The following is a 13,130-nucleotide window of genomic DNA, read 5'->3' on the forward strand; positions in this document are numbered from 1 at the left end:
CAAGATCTGCAGGGTGAGCCAGCAAACTGGGGACCAGGGGGACATGATATTCTACTTCTAGCCTGAGTTTGCAGGCCTGAGAACCTGAAGAACTGAGGGTATATTTTAAGTTCGAAGGCCCTCAGGCTTGAGACACAGCATGTGTTTTATCTCAAGTTCAAAGGCAGGAAAAAGCTGTTGTACCAGTATGGATGAAGTCAGGCAGGAGGAATTCTCGTACTCAGTGGAGGGTCAGTCTCGTTCTGTTCTGGCCTTCAACTGATTGGATGAGGCCCACCCATGTTGTGGAGAGCAAGCTCTTATAGTCAGCCTATGAACTGACATGTTAATCTTATTTAAAAACACTCTCACAGATACACCCAGAATAATGTTTGACCAGATATCTGGACACCCTGTGGTCCAGTCAAGTTGATACGTAAAATATACCATCATATTGATCAAATGAACAAAATTTCTTACATGTTTCTACTTTTCAGTCGTTTTTTTTTTGTTTTGTTTTGTTTTTTTTTTTCTGTCTCATTAGTCTGAGGTGGTTGCCTTACAAACACTGCAATTCACAGGGCACGTTTCATCTGTGCCTGACTTCTCAGTCACTCCATGTATTAAAGTGGCTTTGTCAGTCTACTTTTCTACAGTTTTTCTGTAATACCCAGTGTTACAGCTCGGTTTGTTGCTTTCCATAACCTAATCTACCCTTTGCAGCACTGTCAGTTTGCTGATGTTGTGTTCCGTATTTTAAAAAGCCCACTCCCTTTCAATCTTATTATCTTTTTTTAAAAAAAAAATTGTAACATTTATTCACTTCTGAGAGACGAGACAGAGTGTGAGCAGGAGAAGGGCAGAGAGAGAGGGAGACACAGAATCCGAAGCAGGCTCCAGGCTCTGAGTTGTCAGCACAGAGCCTGATGCGGGGCTTGAACCCACAAACTGAGATCATGACCTGAGCTGAAGTCAGACGTCCAGCCGACTGAGCCACCAAGGCACCCCTCAATCTTACTACCTTGTCTAAAACTTATCCGGCCTATAGGGTTCGGAGTGAATTTCAAAGGCTGTTGTGAAACCGTCTCTAAAAATTCCATAGCTGTTGCTGTCTGTACAATTGTCTTGGTCCTTGTTGCTCCATTTTGTAATTTAACCGGTTTGTTCTGTTTCCACCAAGAGTATGTAAAGGTCTGCAGAGCAGAAAACGGTATGGGTATTCTTGTGAGTGTGGATGTTCTGCAGTGCCGTGCACATTATATATGGCAATAAATGCATTCAATGGACATTCAGTTTCTCTCATGTGCTTTTGAATTGACTTTTGGTATGTTGAGTGCGGTTCTCTTTCCAGGAAGCACATCTGCTTGTCTAATCTGTTCTCTTATTTCCAGTTGGTTGAAACACTCTCAATTGTTGGCTAACTTTTGAATTCTTAAGAATTTGTTGGGAATGGGAAATTGATTCCCCAACCCTTTTTGTAGCAAATTCCACTTTCCTGAGTGACTCTCTTGCTTTTACAGTCTTATTAATTCAAAAGGAAATGACAATTATTTTTCTCTTACTTAGTTCAATTCAGTGGGTCCTTTGTGGATAGCCTTCAGTGAACAAGGTGTTGAGTCAGGTATTGATATTTACACATAGTTGGATATGACGTAGTGCCTGCCCTCAGGGAACAAGCAATCTTTGGAGAAAGGAAGAGGCAAGGGGAAGGAGAGACCTGTGTTTAGCTAATTCTCATGCCATTTAGAATAATGAATATTTTGGGAATGATAGTTTATATATAATTTGAGGATATAATCCCTTTCCTCATGGAGTTTCCAGCCCATTTGGGGGATGCAGCTAAATAAATGCAGATTGGGGTGGTAAATACTTTGATGAGGACAGCATAGACAGTTAGGGAGGCATGTGTGGGGAACCTGTTGTTCAGACCTGGTAATATAATAATTTGGTGGGAATTATTTTTTCCAATGTGATAGGGACCAGTACTTGGTCAAGTAATAGAAAAAGTTTGTTCTAGTAGGGATCATAGAATTGGTATTTCAGCCATTTTATTTTAACTTGTTTTATAAATATACATTGATTCTTTATTTTTTATTTTTATTTTTTTTGATTTATGACCACAGCCTTCTTGATACTGAGTATAGGTATTCTCACTAGAGTTTGCTACCATATTTTTTCATAACCACTCCTTATAGTATTCAGTTTTGCTATTTTTAAAGTAATATGAGTAAAGTTTCTTTCCTGCAAAGCAGCCTGAGTGTAGAATCCTTCCAGATTTATGATTCCCCTCATATTTTGTAATTGCTTTGCCTTCTGTAATTTGACAATTTTTTTAGACTCACCTTTGAGTCTTCAAAATGTACAACTGGTTTTCTTTGAAACGGTTGAATATTTTATTCCTCGTATATCTTTGGCTTATGTAATATTGAGGTAAGTTACTAATTAAAACAACTTGTACAAGTGACATTACAGGTGTGGGAGCAAGCACAACAGACAGTTGGGACAGAAGCACACAAGTTAAGTGGTGAGGACAGAGGTATGAGGGAAAGCAGAGGGCAGGCTGCTGAGAAGACTTCTCTGGGCATCATTCAGCAGACTTGATGAAGAGTGTCAGGTAAATCTGGGAATGAGTTAAGTGGAGGCCACTTAAAAGAGTTTCTGATGTTAAATAGAGCAGATATGCTATGAGAACAAGTATTTCCTCTAATTGCTTCTATGTAAAATAGCTGCTCTGTTCTCCATAGCATAATCTTACTCTAAGATTGCTTGGCCCATCAGTATTGACTTATAACTTATATCTAAGTAAAATAGCTGAGGTATAGTTTTTTTTTTTTTTAATATTTGTTTGTTTGTTTGTTTGTTTGTGAAGAGCCACTGTTTCTTAGGATCACATTATGTGTTTTCTATGTAACAAATTTTTCTTTTTATTCTTCTCATCTTTTCTGTTGACTCATTTCTCCATGGTGTCAGATTTGTTCTGGAAGATGCCTCAAAGATTACTTACAATCTTTGCTTGAGCCTCTCAGAGAAAGATAGCTTATATGTTAGTGATCTGTAATTATCGTATTTTATGGACTTGGTTTTTTGTCTAATATAGTACTCATTCCTAGGAATCATATGAAACAATTTCCTTGATGTGTGGCTGATTATCAGCTGTGATTAGAAAAGAAATTATTTTATTTACATTTGTTTGAAACTTCCATTTTTTTAATAGGGCTTGACTAATGCACTGTAAACATGAAATTAACTTATTTTGCACCATTCACTCTTTTAAATATACCTGTCATTTTCCGGCTTCACACTATTCTCCTTGATGTTTTCTTCTTACTCACCAAGAAAATAATTTTAAAAGTATTATTTTTCTTAAATCATTGTATCAGTCAACTTTTGCCAAGAAGACTGTCCTAGGAGCCTTAAAGTCTTAGTGGTTTATAGCAACAAGGATTTAGTTATTGTCCATGCAGGTATGGGCTACTGGAGACTGTGACTCTTTCCACCATTCGGTTCCACGTGGTGAACCATGGTGTCTAAAGTAACAGCACTGACCAGAGACATGCATTTTTCTGGCAGAAGGGAAAGAGCAGTGGCCCAAACATATGACGACTCTTAAAGCTTTCTCTTGGACATGGTTCACTTCACTTCCAGTCACATTTCATGGGTCAGTACAAGTCACCTTGTCAAACCTGATACAGTACACGCCTCCCACAGATGCCACTCTGAGCCACATCACAGGGGTGCAGCCCCCTCCTCAGAGGGGAGTAAACAAATAGGAATGCAATGTTCTCTTATAGTTATGTCTCATTCTATTTATTTTTAATAAAGTATTTTTGTATTTTTTAAATGTTTATTTATTTTGAGAGAGAGAGAGAGAGAGAGAGAGAGAGAATGTGAGTGGGGGAGGGGCAGAGAAAGAGGGAGAGAGAGACTCCCAAGCAGGCTCCATGTTGTTAGCACAGAGCCCGATGTGGGGCTCAATCTCTTGAACCATGAGATCATGACCTGAGCCTAAATCAAGAGTCAGATGCTTAATCAATGGAGCCACTCAGGTGGCCCAGTTATGTCTCATTTTAAATGTTTTTAGTTTTATTATTAGATCGCTATTAATAGATACGCTTTGTGAATTTCACTATGGAAATGATTATTTTTTTATATTTTTCAGCTTTGTATATTGAGCTCTACAGAAATGATGTTGATACACAGGTTAAGACTGAATCAGGGTTTTTGTAAAGAAGAATTAATTGAGAAGATATTAAATATGGAATTCTTCCTATTTCATTATGTTTTCTTTTCTCCATCTTTACCACTTGTCTCCTACTTCTGTTGATAATTGAATAGGAGTCCAAAATTTTTTTTCTCCACATTGGTATAGTTTCAGTTTGTAACCTCAAGCATCTTGAAGATGATTTCCTATTGTGTTGATTAGTCATTAGTTGTCTTGGCTGGATAATCTGAATTTTCACTCCTTACTACCTTTTCAATACAATGAATTGTGCCTTTGCCAATGTCACAATCATGACTTCTTCTTACGTTGTCCACATGTATCCTCCTAAATCGCCACTATCTGGATTATGGTAATAGCCTACCACAAAAAGTAAATAAAGGAAAATATCAGTAAACTTTTTACTAATAAGTACTTTTCTGTTGTAGACACGGCCTTTTAATATTCTTTTTATTCTTTTCTTTCACTATTCATTATTTGTAAAATGGTGAGCAAGTGTTATGAGTAAAGCTTACACTGTGGGGGATACCTGGTAATTCTTGTTTGCTGCCTTGAGGAAATTGGAGAGATAAGATCAACATGTATTAGAATTTTACTGGTCATATGAATTAAATGACAAAAAACAGAAATAAATTGCTAGTGCCCAATAAACTTAAGGCATTATATATGGAGAAAACTCCTGGAACCTAATTCAGTAGATTAGAGAGTTTCATGGAGAAGGATGATAATGAGGTGTGCCTCAGATGACACTGAGGAGTTGTAGCAAGGAGGCTAGGTGGCATCTTTGCAATTGTACTAACACAGGAATAAATTCAGTATTTTCTGAGAGCAAGTATACCAGTTGGACTGAAGAACAGGAGGCAGGTTCATTTGAAGGACAGTTGAGGATGAGAGGACAAAGTGAGGTTGAGGATGAGAGGACAAAGAGGTTCAGATTATGGGAGTCTATTTGATAAGCCTTTGGAGCTGTACTTGAGGATGTGACTGGTTCTATATGTTGAGAATCCTGAGCTGGGGCTGGAGACTGTGGGAGTTTAGAATTTAGAGTTTAGAATTTGGAGAGCATGATGAGTGTAGTTAGGGTGACCAACTGTCCTAGCTTGCCCCCGACTCTTTCAGTTTGAGCTTTGAAAGCCCCATGTCTTGGGAAACCCAAGTCACAGACAAAGCAGATGGCTTGTCACTTTTAGGTATAGTTCAGATATAGTTTAGTACGTTAACAAGTGAACAGAGTGTGACAACCAGAAATCCAAAGCAGTTCAGAGCTCTGGTAGGCAGGCAGTGGAATTTAATTATATTTTGGCTGAGGGCAGTTTGGCCAAATGGAATTTATCAAAAACAGCAATGTCAAAGCAACGTTATGTGGCAGTTGGGTTGAAATAAATTTTGAAAAAAAGTGAATATTTTAACCACTGGCTTTCAAGTTTTGCATAGTTATAATAGTAATGATAATAATAGCTGCTACCATTCATAAATGCTTATCATTTATGCCAGGCACCTTACTAGGTTTTACAAATATTTTCACTTTTATCCTTACAATTAACCTATGACATAGGAATTATTTTCTCCATTTTACAAATGAAGAAACTGGTGATTCTAGAAATTAAGCTTTTTGCACAGTCATACAGCTAATTAATTAATCATAAAAAGAGACTTTGAACCCTGGCCAGCCCAAAAAACCCTGTGCTCCTTAGTCACTCTGCAGCACTGCTTTCTGGTATCAAGAAACCAGGTTTGTTTATTATTTATTATTTTATTTTATTACAAAAGTAACACTTATTAATTCTATGGACTAGCAGAAGAGATTCTGCAAAATATTTAGAATTACCTCTACTTAGAAACAAGTTCTGTTAACATGTTTGTTGATATATTTTTCTTTTTGGGGCACATTATCTACCTACCTATCTATCTATATATTTATCTAACTATATTGATACATATATGACATGTTATTTTATAGAAATTACATTTGGTAAATTTTAAAACCAATTGTTAGGGATTTAATTTTTTCCAATTTATATTATTGGACATGTAGGCTGCGACATTTTGATGGTATAAACAGCTTATGGTAGAAATAATTAGCCGAGGGGCATCTGGGTGGCTCAGTCTTTTGAGAGTTCAACTTTTGATTTTGGCTCAGGTCATGCTCTCACAGTTTGTGAGTTCAAGCCCTGTGCAGAGACCACTTGGGATTCTCTGTCTCCCTCTCTCTCTGCCCCTCCTCCACTGTATCTCTAGATAGATAGATAGATAGATAGATAGATACACAAATAAATAAATAAACTTTAAAATAAGAATTAGCTGAAAATAATATACAAATAAATAAAGCAAAATGAAACAAGACTAAAAAACAAAAATTCAAGAGCTGAATAATAATTGTAAAACCACTCATTCTATGTTGTATCCCAACACAATGAAAACCACTGGCTGAGGAATATTTGCTTTTGAACAGATCATCATGTTGAACAGCCTTCTTGCAGCTAACAGGTTTTCAGCAAAATCACCTGGAGCCCATAACAGGAACCATAAGCAGGACCCCGAACCCAGGCAGAGTCAGGGAAGGCACTAACCCCTAAAATGTAAAAGAAGGAACTGTGTTCAGGGGAAAAAGCCACAAACCCGAAGATGGGAAATAAGAGCTGTAATAAGAAATAAATTTCAGGATCAAAATATTAAAACAGTCATCAAAGCTGGAGCACAAGGTTAGAATCCCAGGACTTTGAGTCAATACCCTTTAAATCCTTCTTGCCGAAGGGCAGGCGATTGGGGCTGGGGTGAGCCTACAGGTAAGGAATATTGGAGTTCAAGAGAACTCCAGAGATTAGGAATCTGGCAGGGTCTGCCAATGGGAAGTTTTGAAGAAAGAGAATAATGTAATGAAAAGTTGTGATTAACTTAGTGAAGTGTAGGCAAGCAACAATTTAAGAGGATACTTCTTAAAACTATTGTGGTAGCAAATTGGCTAGGCACTGGTAGGAATTATATAATAAAGCTATCTAGATATTTCTATTAAATAAGTAGATTGGAGTAATACCATGACATTCCTTTTACCATATTTTTGGCATATAGACAAAACATGTAGTTGGTCCTTGGTGGGTATAATGCTATTGCTTTATTAAGTCAAGGTTTTAACTGGTATATTAAAATTTTCTTTTCTTATGGAGCCCCTGAATGGCATGCTGTGTCTTATGACCGAAGTTTAAGTTAATGGTATCATGTTTTAAAATTAAAAATGATTTTTTCTTGGTGCTATGAAGGCCATCACAAAATTGATTATTAATATTCTGGAAAGATGCTTCAATTAAATTTCTTGGATATTGATCAGATAAGCACTAAGATTTATGATTGTGTTCTGAAATCTTCATTAGGTGAGTCCTTTGTTGCTTTTGGTAACTATTAACAAGTGGTTTCCAAACCCTGGAAATTACCACTTCTGAGTTCATTTAAAAAGAGACCTCTCTTTTGCTGAATGTCTGCATAGTTTTTGTTGGTTGGTTTGTTTATTTTCTTCCACAAAGTGTAACAATTGAATAGAAGTTAATTGTGTTCTTAATTAGAAATCACTTTAGGTTTCTGGAGGTTTGAAGTTACAAAAATTGCAAGGATGCTGTAAATATAGAAACTTCCTTTAATTAACTATAGCTGATGGTTAGATTTGCTTCAGTGCTTTGAACTTTTGAATCAAACCTTTCTTGCCCCATAACGATGAATTTAATCATCATTTTTGTCTTTTCTAATATGTATTAGAAAATTCCATGGAATGGAATAGTATATATATATACATATATATATATATATATATATATATACCATTTTAAAGATTACAAAGATTGTTTGTTGTAAAAAACAAAACAAAACAAAACAAAACCTGAAACAGTGGAATATAAACTATTCTTTCTCCCAGCCTCCAAATGATAACTGTATAATAGTTTGCTGCATCTTTTCCCAGCTTTTCACAGGGGTTCTGCTTGTGTGTACATAATATACACATACACACATACATATGTTACACACTCCTCGTCCTCCAGTTTCCCTTCTCCAGCTCACTTTCTCCCTTCCCCCTTCTCCTCTGTCTCCTCCTGCTTAACCCAAGTGCTGTGGTGATAATGCAAGAGAGAAGGCTTTGTTCTATGTCTCTCCCTTACTAAATTTCACTCCTTGGTGGAGCTCACTGTCCTTGTCCTCTTCTCCCCTTGCCTACCATCAAGGTTCAATAAATTCAGACTATGTTTTGCTTCTCTTTATCCTCAGCAGCCAAAGTAGGAGCCGTCCCAGAACAAATCCTCAGCTATGTAAGAGACAGCAATTCTGGGTGTTTCTCTTGGGGACAGCGAGCTAAGCAGCCCCAGTTCTGGCTTCCCTGGTGATTGGCCGAAGGCCCAGAGGGGCTTTTTGTACCAGTTCATTCCAAGTGTGAAGTTCCTCTGGGGTTTCCTTGGGAAGTAGGTTCTTCTTTGTAGTATTTTTCTTGTGTCTGTTATGGGTTGAGATTTCTTCTGCAGTAATTATCTATCATTTCAAACCTGATTTCTAATCTCCTAGAATTTTCTGCAGAATTCTTTTGTGTTGTTAGTGAAACTTGTTTTCTTTTCTTCTCTCTTCTGTCATTTTAGTGGGATTTAGGTACACATGATGATTCAGTTAATACTTTGAACTTCCCAGGTGCCTGGTTGTTTTTTCTTTTTTTTATCTTTTCTTGTTTTAAGTTTATTTATTTATTTTGAGAGGGAGAGAGCATGAGTGGGGCAGGGACAGAGAGAGAGAGAGAGAGAGAGAGAGAGAGAGAGAGAGAGAGAGAGAGAATCCCAAACAGGCTCTGCACTGTCAGCGCGGAGACTGACTCGGGGCTCGGATCCGTGAATCATGAGATCATGACCTGAGTTGAAATCAAGAGTTGGACATTTAACTGACTGAGCCACCCAGGTGCCCCACCTGATCTTTTTTTTTTCTATTTCTGGTCTAGGGTTTTGAAAGTTCTTTCAGGGTTTGTTTGCAGTTCCTATGGCTTCTGTTATAACTTGAAAGTTTTTTTTTCTTCCAGTTTTGGATTTAATATTAATCATAGTTAGATCATTGATATCTCATTGCTCTCTGTGCAGAAGTGACACCATTACTTAACAGACTTCTTTCTGCTGCATTTACAGGCATCCCCAAAATGTTATGACATTAGGCAAATTAACAATGTGAAATTCACTTTTAGTAACTTAAGTATCCTTTCATTTGATATATATAAATGTCACTATCTGTAATATATATTTGTACTTTATTTGCTGGGTGACTGAATACTGTCAGTTTCCTTTTTCAGTATCTGGATCTGTTGGAGATATAAAAAAAAAAGAATAGTAACTTTTAATGGGAACCTGGTACTCAATGTATCTTAAAATTATTTCTTAATTATTATTAGAAACAAACAAATGGTTCAACATTTTTTAAATTATTGAGATATATTTGTAATACAATAGCATATTTTTTAATTTTGTCTCAGGAAGGAGAAAACATTTTCTATTTGGCAATTGAAGACATAGAAACAGATACAGAACTTCTGATTGGCTACCTGGACAGTGACATGGAGGCTGATGAGGAAGAACAGCAAATTATAACAATGATCAAAGAAGGGGAAGTTAAAAATTCTAAAGGACAATCAACAGCTGGCAGAAAAGGTATTGCCTCTAATTGGTGATCTGAGACCATAGAAGTTGTAGAAGAAATATAGTTTGAACTGCAGTTGACTTATAGTTGTGTTATAATAAGGTGTTCTCAAAATAAAGTTAGCTTTTGTGAAAACTACTCTCAGAGAGTAGCCAGCTGTAAGCACATCTTTCTTCTAGCAGGAGGAGAACGCTGGGTGTGGGTGATCCATGTGCCCTGTAGAGCTGCCAAGGTCAGCACCAGCTCCTGACTCTCACTGCTCTCACTGGTACAGTGGGTTGGCTAGGAATGAGGAGTTTTGTGCTCCAGCCCTGCGTCTGCCACTCATCAGTCTTGTACCCGGCAAGTCACTAACTCTTTGAGACTTTACTTTCTCATCTGCACATGGGGAAAGGCAAGTGCAGAGGTGTGCAGAGGGTACTGCTGGATCCTAATGGACTCTTCCTGGGCCTCCCTCTTGTTTGAGATCCTTTGAGAATCTGGAACTTCTGGAAATCTCTTTCTGTTCTGAGCATAGAAGCCTGCAGGATTGTTAGGTTGTTCTAGTTGGGTAACCAAAAATGTTGACGGGAGGTCTGATCTGCTTAGATCAATCCTGTAATCCAGGAGATGTCGCTTGTTTGCCATCTGCTGGGGAATAATCAATTATTATTGGGGCTTGTTTCTATTTTATTGTGTTTTACTCCTGATGGGATTTGAAGGAAATATGAATGATGTTAAAGGTATTCATGTTTTGTAATAGATTGAAAGTTACCATAGAGTATTTTTTTCATTTTCTTTAGCAAATCTGCTTCAAGAAGTGACACTGATTTCTTTAGTCACCATGGTAGTAATATCTTTCATATGAATTTTCTACTCCAACTATATGTCACTGGCTGAGAAAGTATAAGCATTCCTAGCATTGCTAGCTTATGCTTCTGTTTCTTTATTTTAGTTGGATTATTTAAGGGAAAGATGAGGACAGGCTTTCTGTTCTATCTTTCAAATATGTATTTTGCTGTTTCAAATTTCAGACTTTGGGTAACAGGTATTATTTTTGTGTTATTCTGTATTTTCTTTTTGGGGAATATTTATTTATGTGAATTACAATATTATTGACTACATTCCCTATGCTATACTTTTTGTATTTATTTTTTAAGGTCCCTCCCCCACCTCCAGGGCATATTATTACTGTGTCCACTATTTTAGCTTAAAAATGGGTCTCCTGTTTATTTATTATCACTCTGATTTTTCTTTAGTTAACAAATATAAAATTGCAAATTGTTTTTACTTTTGTAAAAATAATCAATAGAAACTTAAACAGATTTTGAAAACATATGAATCAGGTACATACATTATTGCTATTTTTATTTTAGATATCAGCTGTTATTTAATAAAAGCACCCCTTCCCCCAAAAAAGGCCAGAACACAAACAGAGCAACCAAAACACCAGCAAAAAGAAACAAATAATCCACTCCAATGTCAAACAATGGAGAGCTTAGTAAATAATTATGTTTTTTTTTTATTTGACTTGGGAAAATGTTAAATGGAAAAAAAGAGCAACAGATGAAATTGAATACAAAGTATGATCATAAATGTAGTTATTCTTAGACTATAAAATATGAATGGACAAAAGGCAAATCAGGCTTGAGAATATATTAAGTGGTTGTCTCTTCATTATGAGATTATTGGTAATTTTTATTTTCTTCATATTCCCTGAATTTTCTAAATCTAATCTTATTTAATAATCAGAAAAGAAAATGTGATGTAAATAGTGCACTTTGAGAAATTTGGGTGGAGCCATGACAGTCCTTAGGGACTGACAAGCCAGAGAGACCATGGAATCTCACGACACCTGCCGTAATGAGTTCTGTCTTTATGGCCTCAGTCTCTTTCACATGTACGTGAGATTCCCCTTAGTAATTCCACATAGTTTTGCCTTGGTTGGATTTTTTCTCTTTGTGAACTCAGTGAACTCAAGATGACCTGTTTCAGGGAAAAGTTTTGCTTTCTCATTCCACATTTGCAATAACTCTTTCATGTGAAAAGTTAACATTATAGGGTAAATTAAAAATTGATTTTGATTTTGTATTAATTTGCTGAAACACCAATGAAGTGAATTAAAAGATAAGGTACTTCTAGTAACACTTCCTATTATTTTTCATGGACAACATTAATAATACTCAGAGAGATAATAAGAATTTATTCTTCTGATACTATTAAACACAATTTTGATTTTAAAATGAGGATAAAACTGAACAGTTCTTGGCTCTTAATTTTTGTCTTATAAATTTGCTTCCTTGTAAATGTACAGATTGCCTTGGCTGTAAAGAGGACTATGCTTGTCCCCAGTGTGACTCGAGTTTTACCAGTGAGGAAATTCTTGCTGAGCACCTTCAGACATTGCACCAGAAACCTACAGAGGAGAAAGAATTTAAGTGCAAGAACTGTGGGAAGAAATTCCCAGTTAAGCAGGCTTTGCAAAGACAGTGCGTACAGCAAAGAATATCTTTAAAATTATAAGCTAACATTTTTGTTTTTAACTATTCTATTTGATTTGTTTTATACGTGTGTGTGTGGGTGTGTGTGTGTGTGGGTGTCAGTGATGGAGACGGGGGGGGGGGTGGGGAGGAAGAAAGTAAGCATTCTATATTGTCATTGTCATTAACTTATCTTTTCTTAGTATAATATGGTGATTTTTGAAACATTCTGATTATGAACTTCCAACAAGTAAACATTATTTATGCTAATAAGTCTTTGTCCATTTATTTACTTGCCACTAAATATCAAATCAAGCTCATTGATTTACTATTCAGAAATTCATTTATGCATAATTTAGCGCTCTGAGGTCACAGATCAAGTTTCAGTTGTCTGCATTTGATATTCCCTCTGAAATCAGTGAAAGAAGAGTTTTAAGAAATGAAGAGAGTTTAGAGAATAAAGAATACGGGGACACTTGGGGAAGCACTGTTTATTTCTTAGCAACTTAGGAGGAATAATTTAAAGATGAATAGATATAGGCTGTCACATGAAGATGAATTAAACGATCCCACACATTGCTCGGTACCCTTTATTATTTTGACTCTTTATATTAACAGCGTATAAATTTATCTTTTTACTTAAATATTTTACAGCATCATTAATTATTAAAAGTGAGAAATTAGATACGTATATTTTTTATTTTAAGAATGTCACCTTGTATATGAGGAAGAAAGCTTTCATGTTTACTATTTTAATATATGCATCTACTTTTGCTTCTGAAATTTGAGATGAAAAATTTCTGCTCAAAACTTAAAAAAATTAT

At 36.2% G+C, this 13,130-nt stretch overlaps 1 protein-coding gene across 5 annotated transcripts in view; it reads left to right on the top strand.

The window, feature by feature from the left end:
* PRDM5 (PR/SET domain 5) overlaps positions 1–13,130 on the top strand; it is a 204,996-nt gene that overhangs the window by 83,729 nt on the left and 108,137 nt on the right. For all 5 annotated transcript variants that reach the window (XM_042935605.1, XM_042935608.1, XM_042935606.1 and 2 more), the window contains exons 4-5: positions 9,684–9,858; positions 12,141–12,315. In XM_042935605.1, the coding sequence (XP_042791539.1) occupies positions 9,684–9,858; positions 12,141–12,315 (350 nt within the window). The remainder of the gene's footprint in view (positions 1–9,683; positions 9,859–12,140; positions 12,316–13,130) is intronic.

The sequence above is a fragment of the Panthera leo genome, chromosome B1 (assembly GCF_018350215.1).
Source record: "Panthera leo isolate Ple1 chromosome B1, P.leo_Ple1_pat1.1, whole genome shotgun sequence".
Lineage (NCBI taxonomy): Eukaryota > Metazoa > Chordata > Mammalia > Carnivora > Felidae > Panthera > Panthera leo.